Source organism: Lissotriton helveticus, chromosome 6 (genome assembly GCF_964261635.1).
Source record: "Lissotriton helveticus chromosome 6, aLisHel1.1, whole genome shotgun sequence".
Classification (NCBI taxonomy): Eukaryota; Metazoa; Chordata; class Amphibia; order Caudata; family Salamandridae; genus Lissotriton; species Lissotriton helveticus.
In genome coordinates this window covers 2,114,294,633-2,114,316,695 of record NC_136067.1, presented here as the reverse complement: position 1 = coordinate 2,114,316,695, position 22,063 = coordinate 2,114,294,633, and the positions used below count along the sequence as shown (strand labels likewise).

The following is a 22,063-nucleotide window of genomic DNA, read 5'->3' as shown; positions in this document are numbered from 1 at the left end:
TGGTGAGCAGTCTCCAGCCCCAGCTTTTGACGGTGTCCCAGAACCAACCACCAAGCGACCATTCTTCTTGCTCTTGGTGTACTTCTGAAGAGAGTCTGTGAAGATGTTCGATGGCTTTGTACACTGAGGGTGAGTTGTCCGGTATGTATGTACAACAGCTGGACCCAATAATGCGGCATGCTCCTCCACGGTCCGCCAGAACCACATCTAGAACGAGGCGGTTCTGAAGAGCCACCAAACGGACCGCTTGGAGTTCGGCAGTGTTGTTGGCAAAGATGCCCGCTGTGATGTTCATGGTTGTCTCGACTGCCTGAGTCAAATGTCGGATGGCACGGCTGTTTGCCATCGGGCCCCAGAGGGGGACGAGTCCTTTCATAGCATCGAGGAACTGCGCCCCTGTTGAGTCGGCTTGCTCAACGTCTTTGGCTCGTTTTTGCCTGTGGTGATTCGCTGGGGCCACATAAGTTGGAGGAAGGACGAAGGAGATGTAGCAAGTGCCCCCCCAGCCTTTGGGGAGCCAGGTGTAGGCCTTTGTGCCGCAGATGAAATACATGTTTGGGGATGACACAAAGGAAGGTGGATCCGTGGAATCCAGAGTTCTGGTAAAGCGGCAAGCGCTGCGACCCACCAGTTGTGTCCCAAGTCCTTCTACACACATGTGGCCTGTGACGTTGATGACCGTCAGGGCCACAGTCAGAGTGGCAGCCGTTCGTTTCCGCAGATAGGAGAAGGTGGGTCTGGTTGGATTGTTGAACACCTGCATTTCGATTCGTTCTTTAGCCGGGATGTCCATTTGGTTCGAGTCGCTGGGGGTCAGCGGGCAGAAGTGTGTCTTTGTCTTGTTTCGCCCGGCCCCATGAGAAGAATGTGCTGCAGTTCTGCTGGAGGTGGCATTGCCCGTATAGCTCTCTTGCAGGAGGATCAGCCAGGCAAGGCAGGAGCCGTGGACAGAGAAGGGTGAAGGGATGAATGGTATTGAATGTCCAGTGGCATGGGGTAGCAACCCACAGATCCAGCAGTTGGTGGTATTGGTGGCAAGATTGTGCTGGTGAAGTAGCTGCACGAAAGAGTTGTTCCAAAACTCCTTTCGCCTCTCTCTTAGTTGAGGAGAGAGCGAAATTAGATAATGTTCCTTCATGGTGGTAGGCTGAGCAGTGGTTAGGAATGTTTCGTGAGCAGGTGCGTGTTCTTCCATAATCCAGAGCGTAGTCATGAGGAGAAAACAGAGGAGGATTACGATGAAGAGTGCAATTGTCTTTGAGCTATGGAGTCTGTCTATTCTCGGATTTCTGTAGTGGGTATTTCCTGCTGTCTCCGTCGGCTTCTTATTTGGCGCTTCCATCATCTTCTTATCTGGCGCTTCCATCATCTTCGTCTTCAAGGTGCTCGGTAGTGGGCAGGACCACAGACTTAGTTTTAGCTTCTCTCCGGGTAACCCTTGGTAGTTTGGGTCACCGTTCTGAGATCCTTTAACCTAGTCCGTGGCCTACTTAGCCGAAGCTCCCTCCTTTCGACGCAGGAAATACCCTTCTCGAGATGGCACAGTGGGGTCAGGATGTTTTGAAAGTTCAAGTGTCTCAGTATCAGGGTAGCAGTTCAACGATGGTCGGTCCTGGTTCAGGAGCTCTTCTTGGGTGTTGACGGTGTCTGTCGTGGCCAGGGCTGGAGAGACCTTTTTGCAGTGATGAGCGTGCAGCCAGTGTTTCTTCCCCTCCACTCGAAGTGCGGTCCGAGTGGTGATCAGTACTTGCCAGGGGCCCGTCCACCGGGGTTCCAAACTCTTTGATCGCTGAAAATTTCGGATCAGCACGAAATCCCCCGGCTGGATGGCGTGACCCGGACCCCTGGAAGCATCGGGGATGGCCTGCTGCACCTGCTGATGAAGGACAGACAAAGTTTCAGTCAATTTGTACAGATAATCAGACATTAGGACATCCGGCACGTCATGAATGGAAGTTGGTTTCGGGGCAGACCAGACGCTCATGGGTCGACCGAAGACAACTTCGTAAGGGGTTAAGTGATGTCGGGTGGGGGTAGAGCGCATCGATAGCAATGCCAATGGGAGGGCGTCTGGCCATTTCAGGCCCGTCGTAGCCACTATTTTGGCCAGTTTAAGCTTTAGTGTGGCATTGTGTCGTTCGACAAGCCCAGCAGATTGAGGGTGGAAGACTGCGTGGAATTTCTGTTTAATACCCAGCCCATTTAGGATGAGCTGGATAACTTTGGCTATAAAGTGGGGGCCATTATCACTCCATAAAACACGACAGAGGCCATAACGGGGGAAAAACTCCTTTAACAGAACCTTTGCAGTGGCCATAGCGGTGTTGTCACGGGTTGGATATGCTTCCACCCACTTGCTAAATGCGCACACCACGACGAGTACATATTTCAGGCCTTGGCATCTGTCTAGCTGGATGTAGTCCATCTGCAGGACTTCAAATGGGTGGTTTGGGACCCCGAATCCCCCCCGGGGTACTACAGTTCCTTTCCCGGGGTTGTGTTGTAGGCATATTAAGCATTGTTGGACCAGGCGTTTGGCGGAATCTGGGATCTTGTCATTGTGCCAAACCCTGGAGACAAGTTCGATCATGGGGGCTGATCCTATGTGGGCAGGGGAGTGTGCCATGGTTAATATGGGAATCAAGTACGAATCAGGTAGCAACCATCTGTTCGTGTCTTTTGTCCGCCAGCAGCCTTCATCGTCTTTCAATCCCACCCGTGTCCATTCAGTCAATTCGTGTTGTGTGCTAGCCGTTTGTATGTCTCTAATTGTGTCCTTGGCGTCAGTCCAGTTTTCTGCTTGTGACCTGGTCACGTACATATGTGTTGTCGTTCTATTTTCAGCTGTCGTTCGGGCGGTGATGTCGGCTAGTGCATTTCCCTGTCCAATAATGTCTGTCACTTTCTTGTGTGCCTGGCATTTGATAACGGCAAGTTTGCTGGGGAGGAGGACAGCTTCAATTAAGGCGGAGACTAGATCCCCGTGCAAAATGGGTGTGCCGTGTGAGGTCAAGAATCCTCTCTCCCTCCAGAGGAGCCCAAAATGGTGAACCACCCCGAAGGCATACTGGCTGTCGGTGTAAATGTTCGCTGTGGTTCCTGTTACCAGGATGCAGGCTCGCGTCAAAGCAATCAGTTCCGCTGCCTGGGCAGATCGCTGGGCGATGCGGGCTGTTTCTACTACAGTTCGAGCCGTGGTGACTGCATAGGCAGCGGAAGTGGTACCATCGGGGAGTTTGATGCAAGAACCGTCCACCCACAGCTCCCCGTCGGGGTCAGGGAAAGCCGTGTCTCTGAGATCGACCCTACTCCTGGTCTGTTCGTCCGTAAGAGTCACGCAGTCATGTACGGGGTGCACATTGGGATCGTTCTCTGGCAAGGGTAACAGAGTTGCTGGGTTCAGTGTGGTGCATCTTTTCAGGGTGATATGGGGGGCAAGCAAGGTCAGTTCGTATCCAGTCAGTCGTGCGCTCGTCAGATGTTGCGTCTTGGTTTGGTTCAGGAGGGTGTCGACTGCATGGGGTACCAGTACCGTGAGGGAATTCGAGAGTACAATCCCCTCACTCTGTCGGATAGAGATTGCAGCAGCAGCTACAGCTCGAAGGCAGGCAGGCAAGGCTCTGGCGACAGGGTCAAGAGTGGCAGAGAAGTAAGCGCACGGTCGTTGCTTAGGGCCGATGGCCTGGGTCAGGACAGATAAAGCGCACCCCTCCCTTTCGTGAGTATAAAGGGAGAAGGGCTTTCTGTAATCAGGGGTACCCAGGACAGGGGCTGAGCAAAGAGCATCTCGCAGTTCTGTGAAGGAAGTTTGACACTCAGGAGTCCAAGGGAGTGGGAAAGGGACGTCTTTGTTTAGCAGAGAAAGCAGTGGTTTTACAACGAGGCTGAAGTTTGGTAACCATTGTCGGCAGAAGGAGGTGAGGCCTAATAGGGAGCGAACCTGCTTCTGGGTTTTAGGGACAGGGGTATCTAGAATGGTTTGGATTCGATCAGGGGTGAGTTTTCTTCCATCTTTGGACAAAAGGTGGCCTAGGTAAGTGACCTGGGGTAGGCAGAATTGCAACTTCTTCTTGGAGACCTTGTGGCCATTTTCCGCAAGGAAGTGCAAGAGTTGAATGGTGGCGGTAACCGCTAGAGGGGTGGTGTCGGCTGCCAAAAGGATGTCATCGACATATTGTACCAACACCACCCCGTCGGGTAACTGGACTTGGTCTAGTTGTCTTTTGAGGGCCTGGCTGTAGATGCTAGGGCTTTCCGTGTAGCCTTGAGGCGCTCGGCAAAACCTATATGAGCGGGCTTTTAGGGTAAAGCCGAAGAGATATCGGCTGTCTGGGTGGATGGGGATGGAGAAGAATGCGTTCTTGAGGTCGATGACGGAAAAGGTGGTGGCAGTGGATGGAATCAAGGTCAGGATGGTGGTGATGTCTGAGACCACAGGGTACTGGGGTACCACCACTTTGTTGATCTCTCGGAGGTCGATGATGAAACGGTATGCTCTCTCATCTCCCTCTCCCTGCTTCTTGATAATGGGCAAGATAGGGCTGTTGCAAACGTTGCTAACCACTTCCTCTACCACTCCTGCGTCTATCAGTGACTGGATAATCATTACCAATGCCTTCTCGCCCTCTGGCGATATCCGATATTGTGGGAGTTTTGGGAGTGTTGCGTCTGGTCGGACAGTAATGTGCACTGGGTCAATTAACATACGCCCTACGTCCGAATCCGCTTTGGCCCACAGATACGGAGGTAGAGTGTCAAGCAGGGACGCGTCAACGTCGGTGATGGAAAACATGTGTCGGGGGGAACAATGTCTAAGCAGAACGGGGTTGTCGTAAAGAAACACTCGAACTCCATCTTGAGAACACCTAATCGTCGCTCGGAAGTGTTTCAGTAAGTCAAGTCCCATAATGGCGTCAGGGCTATTGGAGGAAAGCAAGAACGTGGTGTCGGCGGTGTTGTTTTCTACGTCAAAGAGAATCGGGGCAGACAAAGGGTTGGTGGAGGGCGTTCCATCGAAACCTGTCGATGTTATGAGTGAGCCAGACAAGGGTGCCCTTGGAATCAGTCGTTTAGATAACGCACTACGTGTTGCGCCAGTGTCTACCAGAAATGGAGACTTGGTACCCAGGACCTTAGCAGTGACATAAGGGCCCTGCTGGTCAACATAGAGCTCGACTGGATCCCTCCCTCGCCCTTGGCTGTCCTATGCGAAGGTGTGAGTGTCGTCATAGTCAGATTGTTGATATTGGTTCTGCCTGGGTCGGTCGAACGTATTTGGTCTGTTTGATCTGTCATTATTTGCGTCATTTGGGGGCCCTCGTTGTTGTCCCTTAGGTCTCGGTCCGTTTGCTACATCCCTGGGGTCTTTGTTTCTGATCATTTCCAGAAGAACTGGGCACTGGGATTTCCAATGGCCAGTCCCTTTGCAGAAAGCGCACTGGTCTTCTCTAAGGTCTGTGCGTCCACTGTAGGAAGTCAGAGTGCGGTCCTGGGGAAATGTAGTCTTAGGGACGTTTGTCTGGTAGGTTCCCCGGTATTGGTCTCGTCCTATAGTCACCCCTTGCAGTTTGGCAATCATCACCCTCTCTTTTAAGTCCTTCTTCTTTTTCTCTGTCGCCCTATCGTTTTCATTTTTCTGATGCTCATAATATTGGGCCATTTGGAGAATCGCTGTAGGTTTGGAGGCTGCCCAACTACTCTCGCTGGCCTGTAGTTTCTGGGAGATTTCCGATGATAGGCCCTTAACATAATTCTGGACAAACAGATGGTGTCCGGTTGCAGTGGTCATGTCCTGGCCGCTGTAATCGGAGAACACCGTTTCAAACCGGGAGAAGTATTCCGATACATCCTCCTGGGGTTTTTGGCGACAGGCTGTTACTATCGACCAGTCCACTTTCTTTTCTGGGATTAGGGTTTTTAATTTCTCTACGATTTTATCTGGGAGGTCTAGAATGGATTTCAACGGCTTTTGTCCTGGTCCCCGTTGTTTGTCCAGGTCATCGAGTTGTGACCAGGTATGTCCAAACAGCTCAAGGTGGTCGACTTTCCGGATTTGCTTCCACACATCAGCTGGTAGACATAACCCGAAGAACAAGTCGATGTCAGCCAGGGTCATGATCGTTGAACCCAGGGCTGTACCCAATTCAGTATAGAAGGCAGTGGGGTTTTTACGTAGGTCGGGTAGAGATTTCCGGAATGTCAGTATCTCTTGCCGGTCCCATGGCTGGTAGACCCAGTTGTATACTACCCTTCCCTTCGCATCTTGGTTGTTTGCATCATCGTGAGTCCCTGTACCCCGAGGAGGAACCCAGTAAGGGGCAGCCTCACGTATCGGCATCATGGTGTTAGATTGCTCGGTTGGTGGTTCGGTCACTACGGGGGCTGCGGATTTAGCTCCCGGCTTTCGTTCAGTGAGGTGGCGGAAAACCTCAAGCGTACGCGTAAGGAGGTCCGACACATCACACTCGCCCTCATCCCCGATATCGACCTTCCGGTACAGAGTCCTTAGGCTCTCGGGACCTTTGTCTCGATATCGGTCCTCGTATGCATTCAAGACATGATAACACAGTCGTACGGTAAAATGTCGTCTGTGACTCCCTGTATACGAGCTGAACATATCTGTGATGTACTCTTCATCATCCTTCCTTTCTACCAGTGTCCTTGCTATTTTGTCGATCCCCGCTCGCTCATCTTTGTCTAGTCTGTTTGTTCTTGCAGGGCCAGCCCCTCGAGTCTCATGGTCGTCTAACGTCGTTGTTGATGCGGGTTTTAACACAAGGGGTTCGGCTGGCACAGAGGCCATTGGGGCCGACGCTGTGGCGGTACCTTCGTTTGTACCTGGGGGTGGCGCGTGCTGCGCCACGGGTTGAGAAGGGGCATATGGAGGGGGCATGTAGATGATAGGAGGACCTAACAGCAGGTCCTCATTGGCTTGTCGTTTCGAGGGTAAATCAGGGTAGAGCATGGAGGGGGTTCTAACCGGACACTGGCTTGGCGTTTCCATTTCTAGTTTCTGTTTAGCTTTCTCTCTTTCCTTTATCTCTTTTTCTAGTTTCTGAGCAGCTAGGTGGGCTGCTTTTCGCAGCTCTTTTTCCAACCTACTCTCAGTTTTCTTTTTACGTTGTTCAGTTTCTTTTCGCCACATGCCGAAGCTGTCAAGCATAGTAGGTGTTGTCTTGTTTTTACCCAGGGCAGTTTCTAGCGTTTTTATTTTATCATCATCGAAGGATCCTATCAGGGGCCATTGACTTTCTTGACCCTTTTTTGTATATTTATGCCATAGTCTACTATAGGCTATAGCGGTCAATCCATGCTTCATGAACATGTCCTTATTAGGGGTGCCTTCCAGTGGGGCTGGATGGTCCATCTCTAATAAGCGGTCCGGGCTAAACAGGCTACTAATCAGTGGGGAGAAGACAGACATGACGGCTCGTAACGAGGGACTAAAAAGTCAGCACTGCCTATCTTATCACTAGGTGCAAAGACTGGACAGAATATTTCTATTCTACGTTGTTTGCAGGCAGTGAATACCTCATGGATCAAAAATAACAAAAGACCAATAAATAACAATGGGGAGAATGAGCAGGTCCGCAAAGATCTGCGTCACCTACCCTTTTCACTGTCTGCAAAAAGGGTGGTCTCTTCCCTGTTTGCAGACAGGGAATCTCCAGGAAACAATAGTTTTGCGAACAACAGTTCAGTTTCAAGTGATTATTGAGTGGGGGAGAAAAAATAAGCACGGCTGCTGCCCTACCTATCCTCCACTGCTTGCAAAGAGAGAGCCCGTTGTTTCTCCGTTTGCAGACAGTGAATCTCCAAATAAATAAAAAGAGCAATACTAGTATTTTTAAACAAACAAGCAATCAAGCAATTATTTCGTGACTTGTCGTGGTTACACGACCTTACCCGGACCGCATGGACAGTTTCCTGTCTTCCGAATCCAGCGCCCGATCGTCCTCTCTTCTCCGTTATCCTCGCGGCACTCCTGATGGTTCCCAGTCAGGACCGTAGATCACTCGAGAGAGGTCTGTTCGGAACCAGTGAAGTTCGGATGATCGGCTGTCAGACGAGGGTCTATCGGACAGACGCGTTCCCGATCGTTGCAGTCGTTCACTTTGTCGTCAGGACCTCTCCCACTGGATCCATGGGTCGCTGATGGGCCCCACGCTTGGGACGCCAATTGTTGCAAATAATTGGGGGGCGCTACCAACCAGAATATAAGATCCTTAAGTATTGCCCGGCGGTGTCGCCTCTTGAACCCACAAAGAAGTTAAACTATTGAAGAGGCAGGCGCTGGAGACTGGAAGGCAGGAAACAAGGTTTTTATTCTCTCCGGAGGAGAACACAACGAAACGGACAGAAGGTATCGTTCTGAGGTGCTCTAACTGCATCCCTGAGGCCTGGCCTCTTATACACAAGTTTATCTTTTTATTGCATGTAACACATTCTCGTCGATACTTTGATGTACGGAAAGACATCCTCCGAATCCCCCCTTCCCAGCCCGTTCCCACGCAAGGTTACAGTGGGAGTCCCCGCCCCGTTCACAACAGGTGATGATCATCGCGCAGCTGGATATTCCGCCGATTCACGGAGTGTGTGGGGTTTGATCGGATCTCGTAGGGCGGGGGGGCTTTGATCAACCCGGGGATCCCTTGCTGGGGGGAAACTTTCTATTGCACGGGGAGGGGCAAGGAACAGTATCGGCAGAGCTGGGTGTCGGCCTGGGAACGAGGAAGACAAACGGGCACACGGGGAAAAGGGGTTTGCATCAAAGGGCCGGGGATCATAAATGGGAAGAAGGGAGGTGTCGCGCTGGGAACAGGACGAGGGCCTGGCGCAGAGCAGCGCTGAAGAGGGGTTTTATGATTCGCGGCAGGTGCAGGCAGGGGGGTTGTCAGTATGCGGGGGATGTCGGCGAAGCTAGGAGTGGGAGAGAGGCGCGCTGGCTCTCGGCGGGAGCAGGGAAGCCATGGTGTTCAAAATGGCGGCCGTTTTACGCGCACAAAAAGGTTAAGGAGAGCAAGAGGGCGCCGATAATGTTGACGGTCTCAGTCCAACTTTCAACATTGATATGGTTTCTCCCCAGTGTGGAATTTCTGATGTTCCATTAGATATGATTTTCTAATGAATGCCTGGTCACATTCTGTACAATGGTATGGTTTCTCCCCAGTGTGGATTTTCTGATGTTTAATTAGGTCTCCACTAGTAATAAATGCCTTGTCACATTCTGTACATTTATATGGTTTCTCCCCAGTGTGGATTTTCTGATGTTGCGTTAATCCTCTATTTCTTATAAATGCTTTGTCACACTCTGTACATTGATATGGTTTCTCCCCAGTGTGGAATTTATGATGTTCCATTAGATGTGACTTTCTATTATATGCTTTGTCACACTCTGTACATTGATATGGTTTCTCCCCAGTGTGGATTTTCTGATGTCGTTTTAGCTGTGCATTTCTTATAAATGCTTTGTCACACTCTGTACATTGATATGGTTTCTCCCCAATGTGGACTTTCTGATGTTCCATTAGATGTAACTTTCTAATGAATGCTTTGTCACATTCTGTACATTTATATGGCTTCTCTCCAGTGTGGATTTTCTGATGGAGCTTTAGCTTTTCATTTATTATAAATGCTCTGTCACACTCTGTACAGTGATATGGTTTCTCCCCAGTGTGAATTTTCTGATGTAGCTTGAGCTCTCCATTTCTTTTAAAGGATTTGTCACATTCTGTACATTGATATGGTTTCTCCAAAGTGTGGATTTTCTGATGTCGGTTTAGCTCTCCATTTGTTTTAAATGATTTGTCACATTCTGTACATGTATATGGTTTCTCCCCAGTGTGGATTTTTTGATGTGGCTTTAGCTCTCCAAGTGTTATAAATGCCTTATCACATTCTGTACATTTATATGGTTTCTCCCCAGTGTGGATTTTGTGATGTCGTTTTAGATCTTTATTTGTTATAAATGATTTGTCACATTCTGTACATTTATATGGTTTCTCCCCAGTGTGGATTTGTAGATGTTGTTGTAGGTCTCCATTTGTTATAAATGCTTTGTCACATTCTTTACATTTATATGGTTTCTCCCCAGTGTGGATTTTCTGATGTCGCTTTAGCTCTCCATTTGTTACAAATGCTTTGTCACATTCTGCACATTTATATGGTTTCTCCCCAGTGTGGATTTTCTGATGTCGTTTTAGCGGTACAATTGTTATAAACGTTTTGTCACATTCTGTACATTTAAATGGTTTCTCCCCAGTGTGGATTTCCTGATGTCGCTTTAGCTGTCCAATTGTTATAAATGCTTTGTCACATTCTGTACATTTATATGGTTTCTCCTCTACGTGGATACTCTGATGTTGCATTAGGTCTTTCGCGGCAAAGAAAACTTTTCTACAGTCAGTCCATCAATATGGTTCTTCTCCAGTATGATTTTCTGATGTTGCACTTGCTTTCTCTCCCTAATAAATGTGTTGTCACTTTCTAGATATTCATACGGTTTCTCTTCCGTGTGTTCTTTCTGATCCAGGTTAGCTCTTGCTTCGTAGTGAGAACCTTATCAGACTTGCTTCAATATGTCAGTGTTTTATTTTGTCAATGTTTATCAGGTGATCCCTAAGAATCAAGTACAGATCACATTGGGCAATTTGGATTTTCTGCTGTAGAAAAACTTTGGCGAGGCATTAGCCTTCAAGGGAAGACATTTTGAGATGTACTGTTGTTACATCACTTCCCACACAACTGATGTTTAATGCCTTCACCTTTTTAGTTCATTACTGCATTTATTTCACCTGTTGGAAAAAAATAAAAAATACACTGGATAAGCTTAAATGGTGGGTCCATCACGAAAATCTATTGCCATTTAATGAGACATTTAATTGACCACGTAGACAAGTGCGCTGAAGAAATTCTAAATTACACTTTCAATGTAAAGATGCAATAGGAAGAGCAAGGGCATACGATCCTTCCTTGATGCCCTCCTATCAGGGAGTGTGGACTCAAGGATTAACCAAGACTCCAGTTGAGTCTTTTGTGTAGCACCACAGTTCTTCTGACAGCGGTTCTGTGTAGATCCATAAGAGTCGGATTTGATGGGGCCAGAGACTCAGCACTTACGTCCAAATGGGTCTTTGATGTGAGGGAAACTTCAAAGAGAGGTTTTGAAGTGCACCAGTATCACTTTCAATCCCAGCACTCACTCCAGACTACCAAAGGGAGTTATCATTCCTTTGTATGCGGTTAGTCTACTACCCTGTGAAGGGTAAGAGTGGGCCCCTTCCTCCCATCTGCCCAGAAAGACCAATCGGGATGCAGATAAGTGCTAAATCACACCCAACCCTTGCAGTGTCTTTGGCTCTCTTGAAGGAATACACAAAGGGATCGGTCACCTAGCCCAGACGTTGTACTAGAGACAGGCTGTAAGGCACAAAGAGCAGTACAAGCAGAGGAAAGTCCACTTTCTAAAAGTAGCTTTTCTAAAATAATAATGTTAAATCCGACTTTACCATTCTAATTACCATTGCAAAGATATAAAACATGAAACGGCTACTCCTTTCCAATCAGGATTACAGCTTAAAGGTATTCTAAGGAATTCCCATTTCTAGCCAATGAGAGGAGAAGGCCTTACAGCAGTAAAAAAGTAATTTAGCTGTTTTTCAATACCAGGACATGTAAAACATAGAAGTATAGCACCCTGTCCTTTGGGTTACCAAGGGGCGACTTATATGTAATAAAAGGGGAGTTTTAGGCTTGGCAAGTTGCTTTAACCCCTTCGATGCTCATGACGAGCTCAGCTCGTCATGAGGCACAGTTGAGCTGTGCTGATGACGAGCTGAGCTCGTCATGAATAGAGGAATTCATAAAATGTTAGCACACGAGGGGAAAACCATTAGCAGCCAAGGTGTTAAATGCCAAGTCGATGTGGCAGTAAATTTCACACACAGGCACTACAGTGGCAAGCCTGAGACATGATTTCAGGCTGCATATGTGAGTGGCACGGTCAGTGCTGCAGCCCACTAGAAGCAAATAATTAGCAGGCCCTGGGCACATGTAGTGCACTTTACAAGGGATATAGCAAATTAAATATGCCAACTGAGTATGAGCCCATGTTACCATGTTTAGGGGAGAGAACACAAACAAGTTAGCACTGATTAGCAATGGTAACAGGTGCAGAGTCCTAAAGCCAGCACAAAACTAGCACAGAAAATGGAGGGAGGCAGGTAAAAAGGGTTGGGGAAAGACCGCCCTAAGGCTGTCACATCTAAGAGAGCCTTTTCCAGTTAATGGACCGCACACAAAAGAGCTCAAGAGAAACAGGGGAACCCTACCCACTAAGGAACCAGGGTAATAGTTATATAGGAAAAACAGTGGTTCCTGTGCAATGATATACTATGAGATTATGATATATAAGCACAATCGTAATATAGAGGCTTAGATAATGGCAGAGCGCGAAGGAACCACTAACACACCGATTCCAGTGTAGTATATTTTATGGATTTTTTAAACAATAAAATTAGGAGTAAACATTATACATCAAAAAAACATTTGTGCATAGTGTCCAAAGTGACAAAGGGAACGTAAACCTAAGTGACAATGTGCATATTATATACAAGGTTTACACAGCTTGTACAAGTCGACCATTATCAAAATAATTCCATGTGAACAGCAGCTATATACAATGATATGTGGTGGGAAAATCATTCACTTCTGTTTGTCGATGACGGTTCGACCCTCAAAACAATGTGGGGTCTCTTCAGGACTATTGATGAAGGGACATCTAAATGGGAATGAAATAAAAAAGCATCTTTCCCATATACCGGCACAAATGCAAAAAAAAAGAAAATAAAGGCAGTTGGATAAAAGGTACCTGAATTTATGATTGCGCGGCCTTGTGAAAATGATGTGCCACACATGAAGAATAGAGGGTTTACTCACATGAGGACCCGTCCAGGTACCATGATTGTGAGAAAAGAAGCAAAGAAGAATGCTGCAATTACTGATAATTGGACAATGTGCTGTGTATAATCAAATACAAGTTTCACTGAGGTTCTTACCTCAATGTAAGGACAGGCTGTCAATCCAATAGGGTATGTAGGTAGGCCAGAGAGCGCAATTCATTTTACGCCCCAGCTGTAGCGTTGTAAAATCCCTTTGTGGATTAACAGCGACAATGCACTGGGAGTTTCTTTGGAAATTCAAATAATAATGATACAAGAGTCAGTATGCTAAAAGAAGGTCTCAGCGCAAGGGCTAAGCGGCCTGGATGAGCCATTTCTTACCTCGTTAGAAGATTAGAAAAGCGGGACAGCGCTCCGCGTGTAGGTTCAGAAAAAGCAGCATCAGTTAGCTTGATCGGGTACAATGACAGAGATCCTCATCCAGAGAGGATTGTTATATACAAGGGTTCCCGCTCTTTTAGCCAAAGGAAACAGCCAGACCTAGCTAAGGATAACCGCTGCACCGAGCAATCCATTGTTTCGGTTCCGTGATTGGTAAAGAGTGCAAAAAGACCTCAGTGGGAGGTGAAGATCTAGAAGGTGTGGCACAATGGTGGTGTCTCTGCGCTAATGACAGTGGTGAATTCTCTGTTAATAGGTGTAAATTAAGGCACAATATCGATGATGGGTACTAAATAGGGAAGAACAGGTAAAATCACATATATACTTTATATATTTACATAAATCTGAATTTCGCCGGTATTTGTAATATGCAATCATGCATGCTGAGCACTTCATGGATTGTGAACATTGTATGAGTGCAGACATTTCAAAGTTGTAATTCTTAGTTAGTGAACACGTATGTCATGAGAGTAGATCTAATATATACAGTTCAAATGTCACTGCAATAATGAATTAAATAAAGCTGTTGGAGCAAGCATAGTCGGTGTCAGATGACATACAGGTGTATTCAGGCCACAAATGTTATATCAGACAGTTGTTTAGCAAAGGGTAGTGACATATCCTCTCCATTCCTCAGCAGAATTAAGCCCTTCATTTATTGAATTAACCTTGTCTATCCAGCGGCATTCATTCCATTGGAATATTTGAAGGATGTCAACTCCTCTTTCTGGAAGAGTGGCGATCTCAATTACTTATCACTTTATTTCATCAGTAATGAGACACAAGTGGTGTGTTTTCAACTGATCTGCATATAGGGCTGCAATGTTGCCCAATGGGAGCCTTGATCGGTTGCTCTGTTTGTCCAATATAGGGGAGGCCACATGGACACCATATGCAATAAACAACATTCTTTGTATTGCAGTTAGAAAATGATTGAAAAATCTTGTTTTACACTACCATGTTCAAATGTGTTGGTATTAAAATGTTAAATTGCAGGAAACAGTTGCCACATGATGACCTGACCAGATGATCTTTTAGATCTTTTCCTTGTTTGTAGGCAAACAGAGGTGTGTCTATTATAGGATCAATACTCTGGATAATATTCCAATTTTTGGTGATCAGGTTGGCGACTTGATTGGTGTGTGTGCCAAATGTGGTGACACAATCTTGTTAAGATTGGGTTTCTCTTTTGTCTTGAGAAGTTCTTCCCTGGGGCAGAGCCAGGCGCGTTTGAGAGACTTTTATACAAGTCTATTGGTGTACCCTCTTGTGACTAGTTTGGTCCTTAGTATCTCTGCCTCACGTTTGTAGTCTGTTTTAAGGGTGGAACTGCGGCGTATCCAAAGGAATTGGCCGGAGGGCAGTCCATCCCTTGGTGCAGGCGAATGTTGACTTTGGTATGAAAGGAAGGTGTTCTTTTCAGTGGGTTTCCTATGGAGGGAAGGGTATAGTCTTCCTTTGTCGTGATTGATGTTTAAATCAAGGAATGCGATGGTGGATTTATGTACACACACCAATCAAGTCGCCAACCTGATCACCAAAAATTGGAATATTATCCAGAGTTTTGATCCTACAATAGACACACCTCTGTTTGCCTACAAACGAGGAAAAGATCTAAAAGATCATCTGGTCAGGTCATCAACAGACTTAAACCCAAAATGAAAGGACACCACAAATGTGGCAACTGTGTTTCTGCAATTTCACGTTCAATACCAACACATTTGAACATGGTAGTGTAAAACACGATTTACAATCATTTTCTAACTGCAATACAAAGAATGATGTTTATTGCATATTGTTAGAAATGGGGATCTCTGGTTGGCTAAGGCTTGCGCCAAAGCCAGGCAGAGACCACAATTCTAGACAGGGAAAGGGTGTTACACACCAAAGATAACCCCTGCTCACTCCCTTGGTAGCTTGGCACGAGCTGTCAGGCTTATCTCAGTGGCGATGTGTAAAGCATTTGCACAACACACACAGTAACAACATACAAGGCACACAACAAAAGGAACTCCACACAAGGTTCTATATCAAAATAGCTTTTGTAATATCATAAAACACATTAGATGGTAGTCAAACAATATACACTGTGCCGACTGGCATGGGCAATATTTACAGGGGATTATTTACACATGACAGGGTCACGTGGGCCACTGTCGGAATTAGCACTTGGTAAAGAATAGTAAAGATAAGAACATATCATAATCTCAAAACACAACCAGTAATCACTGGCAGACTCAATACTCAGTGCCAACCTGTAACATAACTCCTAACATGCACAGTATCACATAAGGCGAGAACTCTATTCTGTGCCAACCTCATAAATCTGAATGTAGTAGACCATGAAGGAGAATCTTTCACCCAGAATGTGGAGCCACACGGGCCCCTAGAATAATGTGTCCCATGGGTTGGAGCCACACGGGGCTCAGTACATAACTAATGTGCCCCGGGGGAGCCATCTAGGCTCTGAAGTCAACCAAGGCCTCGTTGAAGCCTGCAGGCTTTTAAAATAAACATGCCATCACGAGGTTGGAGCGGCCCGCTGCCATCCGGGGCCGCTCTAAATGCCAAAGCTGTCACTGTGGCGTTATCAGGCACCAACATTAGTCCCCACGAAGCCCCCCAGCCCTTCTCAACTCACCGGGCTGCTCGCCTCTGGCGGGGCTCCTCCTCGCGCTTGATGCAGGCCTGCGGGGCTTCCCTTCTCTCACTGGAGGCCCGCTTCGTCGGTCAGCGCCCCTCAGCACGATGGGGAGCAACTCCGGTCTCTCTCTCCGCACAGGAGACCAGCAATGCGCGGCACGGCTTCCCCCGGGCTGGGGGAAGCGGAAAGGGAATCAGCCAGGCTCCGCCCACGTCCCATGGACGGCGCCTGTCTTCCGGGTCGCGCTGGAGCAGCCCGGAGGAAAACTCAATAGATGCAGGGTGGGCTCCCGCTACGGGAAGAAAAATACCCGCAGCTAACGAGGAGTAGGCTCCCTTTGCTTAAACATATAAAAGCGGGGTGGGCACCCGCTCAAGTAAAACGTAAAAACACGGCCATAATGCAGGATGGGCACCTGCTAGGAGCACAAAATGGGGGGGGGGAAACCCTACATCGGGATTCCTTCTGAGAAAGGACTGAAGCCCAGCGCTGCGTGGCCCACGATCTCCCTTAGCAGGAGAGAGCAGGGTGCTCACAAAATTACAGCAAAAGTCCTCACAAGGCGCTGGGGCAGGCACAGGGTCTTGTGGCTAAAAGAATCAGGCCTCAGGGGAGAAATGAGCCACGGGTCCTCAAAGATAAGAAGGGCATCGAGGCCCTGAGCCCCAGCAGCAGCACGCCCCTGGCAGATTCCAGTCCAAGGCAAGAACATTTTCATGGGGTCACAGCCCTCCTTTTATACAGATAAATCCTTTGGTCTCAAAGGTCCAGGCAAGGGGAGAACCAGATACAACTGGTTCTGTAGCACTTTGTTTTGCTCAGCTCCCCTCTCTATTCAAGAGACAGGCTGGGGACATCAGACACACCACAGGGGGTGGAGCCAGCATTGTGGAGGGAAGGCACTGCCCTATTCAGGTCCCAGGATAAACTCCTCCCTCCCATCTACATGCAGATCTCCCTATTCACTACCGGGCAGACTCATCCTGGCTCTTGGAGCCAGCCACGCCAGCCAGCCCCTGTCACTCACAAGCCAGACAGGCAATTCACATCTCACAGCACACAGAAATGCCAACTTCTAAAAGTGGCCCTTCTCCACTAGACACAATAAATCTGCGCACACCATCGCGCAGCATTTATCCTCACAAGTTCGCACATGCCAAACTTGACCCTGCACTCCCCACATATCAGGATCTACCAGGGACACACATATCCCCCATGCATTCCGATGCGAGGGCAGGCCATCTCATCACATGCACTCAGAGTGCGCACAGACTTTACTCTGGGCCACAGTGCTAAAAGTGCACAGAGGCCTAAAATCACTGCCACCATGCGAGAGGCTAAAGGCAAAAAGTCTAGGGGTGAACCTGCCAAAAAGGCCCAAGTCCAACACATATGGCCTACCCTATATTGGACAAACACAGCAACCGGTCAAGGTTCGCATTGACCAACATCGCAGCCGTATACGCAGATCAGTTGAAAACGCACCACTTGTGTCTCATTACAATGTAACAGGTCATACTGCTGATGAAATAAAGTGGCAGGTAATTGAGATCGGCACTCTTCCAGAAAGAGGAGGTAACATCCTTCTAATACTCCAACGGAATGAATGCCGCTGGATAGACGAGGTTAATTCAATAAATGAAGGGCTTAATTCTGCTGAGGAATGGAGACGATATGTCACTACCCTTTTCTAAACAACTGTCTGTGATATAACAATTGTGGCCTTAATACACCTGTATGTCATCTGACACCCGACTATGCTTGCTCCAACAGTTTTAATTAATTTTTGCTGTGACATTTGAACTGTATATATTAGATGTATTCTCATGAAATAAGTGTTCACTAACTAAGAATTACAACTGTGAAATGTCTGCATGCATACAATGTTCACACTCCATGAAGTGCTCAGCATGCGTGATTGCATATTACAAATACCAGCGAAATTCGGATTTTTGTAAATATATAAAGTATATGTGATTTTATCTGTTCTTCCCTATTTATTACCCATCACCGAAATTGTGACCTTCATTCCCACCTATTAACAGAATTCACCACTGTCATTAGCGCAGCAAAACCACCATTGTGCTAAACCTTCTAGTTCTCCACCTCCCACTGAGGTCTTTTTTCCCTCTTTACTGATCACGGAACCGGAGCACCGGATTGCTCGGTGCAGCGGTTATCCTTAACTAGGTCTGTCTGTTTCCCTTGGCAAAAAGAGCGGGAAACCTTGTATATAACAATCCTCTCTGGATGAGAATCTTTGTCATTGTACCCGATCAAGCTGACTGACGCTGCTTTTTCTGAAACTACACGCAGAGCGCTGTCCCGCTTTTCTAATCTTCTAACGAGGTAAGAAATGGCTCATCCAGGCCGCTTAGCCCTTGCGCTCAGCCCTTCTTTTAGCATACTGACTCTTGTATCATTATTATTTGAATAGCCAGAGAAACTCCCAGTGCACTGTCGCTGTTAATCAACAAAGGGATTTTACAACGCTACGGCTGTGACGTAAAATTAATTGCGCTCTCTGGCCTACCTACATATCCTATTGGATTGACAGCCTGTCCTCACATTGAGGTAAGAGCCTCAGTGAAACTTGTATTTGATTATACACAGCACATTGTCCAATTATCAGTAATTGCAGCATTCTTCTTTGCTTCTTTTCTCACAATCATGGTACCTGGACGGGTCCTCATGTGAGTAAACCCTCTATTCTTCATGTGTGGCACATCATTTTCACAAGGCCGCGCAATCATAAATTCAGGTACCTTTTATCCAACTGCCTTTATTTTCCTTTTTTTGCATTTGTGCCGGTATATGGGAAAGATGCTTTTTTATTTCATTCTCATTTAGATGTCCCTTCATCAATAGTCCTGAAGAGACTCCACATTGTTTTGAGGGTCGAACCGTCATCGACAAACAGAAGTGAATGATTTTCCCAGCACATATCATTGTATGTAGCTGCTGTTCACATGGAATTATTTTGATAATGGTCGACTTGTACAAGCTGTGTAAACCTTGTATATAATATTCACATTGTCACTTAGGTTTACGTTCCCTTTGTCACTTGGGACACTATGCACAAATGTTGTTTTGAGGTATAATGTTTACTCCTAACTTTATTGTTTAAAAAATCCATAAAATATACTGCACTGGAATCGGTGTGTTAGTGGTTCCTTCGCGCTCTGCCATTATCTAACTCTCTATATTACGATTGTCCTTATGTATCATAACCTCATAGTATATCATTCCACAGGAACCACTGCTTTTCCTGTATAACACAACAAAGAGCATCACAATAACAGCGGGAAATATAATCAATTGCTGCAAGGGAGTCCTTTATACTATAAGAGCCCGTGATAGGACCCAGACAATATTCTGAGCATCTTTCACATAGTGTAACTCCAGAGATCAGAGGCTCTGACCAGAGCTACACAAGAACAAGCATTGGCATAGCCAATAGGTCTCGCTTTTGGGACCTTATAAGTATTTAGTAATGCAGCACAATATCCTTGGTGCAACAACATTAACTGTTGAATGGTTAAACACTAATAAGGCCCCAAATGCGAGACCTATTGGCTATGTGAATGTTTTTTAAAGTTTTTTTTTTTAAAGGACAAGTAGTGCTATCAGGCTCCAGCTGCCATTTAGAGGTAGAGAGAGAGAAGTGTGTAGAGAGAGAGAGAGAGAGAGAGAGAGAGAGAGATGCATGTAGAAAGAGAGAGAGAGGTGGGTAGAGAGAGGTGGGTAGAGAGAGAGGGTGTAGAGAGAGAGCGAGGTAGAGAGAGAGAGGTACAGAGAGAGATAGAGGGAGAGAGGTAGTCAGAAAGGTAGAGCGAGAGGTAGAGAGTTAGAGAGGTAGAGGGAGGTAGAGAGGGAGGTAGAGAGAGAGAGAGGGAGAGAGAGAGAGAGAGAGAGAGAGAGAGAGGGGGGTGTGTAGAGAGAAAGGGGTGTGTAGAGAGAGAAAGGGGTGTGCAGAGAGAGAGAGGGGTGTGTAGAGAGAGAGAGGTGTGTAGAGAGAGAGAGAGAGAAAGAGGTGTGTAGGGAGAGAAGGGTAGGTAGAGAGAGGTGGGTAGAGAGAGAGGTAGATTAATTGTGATACTGGCACCATCTTGTTAATTAACTGGTTACCTATTTCACTGTGAGGGATCTACCACTGCAAATGTTCTAGAAACCCGTTTGACGTGGGAAAGATCACGCAAACCAATCCTTTCAGAGTGTTGCTGTGTGTCTGCAGTGGTAGAGTTTCACTGCACCGGGCTGGTTGTCAGATGAGCACCTTCTCCTCTTAGTAGATGGAGTATTATTCATGAGTCGAAGAGAAAGATGGGAAGTTAGGTAGTAAAACGGGGCGGTGGGGTCTAAGAGCAAGACAGAAAGTAGAGGTGGGCTAGCAAGCCAATTCATAAAGTGAGCCAAGCCAGAGAATGGCGGGACTGTAAGAGTCGAAGCACGAGTCGTGCCCTTGGAAGATTGGGCATGTATCTCATGCAATATTATGTAAATATATCATGCAGCCCCTTTACAATCGAAAAAAGGCTCCACCTCTGTATTTCAATGAAGTACATTACATTACTTCACTACATCGAGTGAAATCTGTTGAAACTAAAACTTGAAACAAAAAAACAGGACAGCATTTGTGTATTTCCAAAAGGCATTGGGGAGGATGAGTGTCTGGCGTGCGGCCAGAAACCATGTGACCAAGAGCCCAGCCAGCCCCTGATATCTGGACCGAACAAGGCTCGGGCCTTACCTTGCTTGCCCACCTCTAGTAAAAGTAATATAAAAAGGAACCTAATGCCAAGAAATAGGGAAACTCTCTAGCCTTTCAGGTTTCATCTTAACAATAACAATTCTGAAGAATGCTCGCAACTTACTACAGCCGGCTGAAACGTGGGGATTACTTATAACCACCGTCATGGACCTCACGGGCTAAAGTTATGCTGCCCAACCCACGAGTAAATCAAAGTGCCTACCTCCTCCCAATACAGGACAAATATTCCAATAAATCATTCCCCCTTCTCATTATCCCAGCTTCTACCTTCTATTCACAAGAGCCTGTTGACTGCATGCAAGGGGAGACGACTCGAGTCAATAGAATCCACAGATGGAAGCCAATAGCACGGATGGGATGAACTGATAACAACAGACCAGTGCTAACAATCTGTTCCACGGACCAGAACCATGATGGGATCATTTACTTACAACGCCTGATGCTTTTGACTTCAAGTGCAGCTGAGAAGAGCATCTTGCCTCTGCCACTGTTACCTGGGGCTGCCAGTCAGTGGTACAAAGACTCCAGAGCGCCAAACTGTCACTAATTATGTATGCTCAAGTGATTAGCAGGCACTTGTTGACTTGTTCACACCACCCTCGGAATCCGCCGCCTCTAGGAGCAGAAAAGGCTGCAAGTGTATTGTAGAGAGCTCTGGTAATCCTTTGGGGGGCGGGAATGTAAACAGGGCTGGTCGGCATAAAGGTGCTTTGACAACAGCAATTATCGGCAGAAACACATGCTAAATAACAAACAGGTGTTCTGTTTCACAACTCGTGCACATTTGACGCTTTCAAGTAGGCCGCACGCGCAAACTGTTAGAAGTGCTTTGAAACCAGCTGCAGTGCCTGTCAGCCAGACCGGGAGTTGTGTGCACTCGCGGGCGCAAAAAGGAAATAAACAAGAGAGGGGGCGCAGTCACCTTTGGTATTATATTGCATGTGTGATATATAGAAGGAAAGATTCAGTAAGAAATGTCGGTAATCCTGCCTGTCAGAGTTTGCCTCTGGCTTCTATACAGGAGCAGTTCCTGCATGGTGTACTAGTGCCATCTACTGTATAACGTGTGTATTGCTCAAGCATGAACAGTCATACCGACCAAATGAGTTAATTAATGAAGAAAAATTGGAACAGAGTCGCAAAAATGTTTAGTGGGGGGCCAAAAGTATAATCTGTGAAGCCAAACGTGATATGCACATATTTACAAGAGTCTGGTAGTGGGCGAACGGTGTCTTTTCTACGATCGAAAGCTTCGCGCTTGAATGCCTCACATGCACTGGGCATAATCCGCACTCCAAAACCCTCTTG

The 22,063-nt window shown here is 46.9% G+C and overlaps 1 protein-coding gene across 1 annotated transcript in view; it reads right to left on the bottom strand.

Moving 5' to 3' along the window:
• The window catches only part of LOC144763075 (uncharacterized), a 676,435-nt gene that overhangs the window by 174,048 nt on the left and 480,324 nt on the right, over window positions 1-22,063 (bottom strand). The window contains 1 exon segment of the mRNA XM_078648377.1: window positions 9,078-10,793. Within this exon segment, the coding sequence (XP_078504503.1) occupies window positions 9,078-10,367 (1,290 nt within the window). The 5' untranslated portion in view covers window positions 10,368-10,793.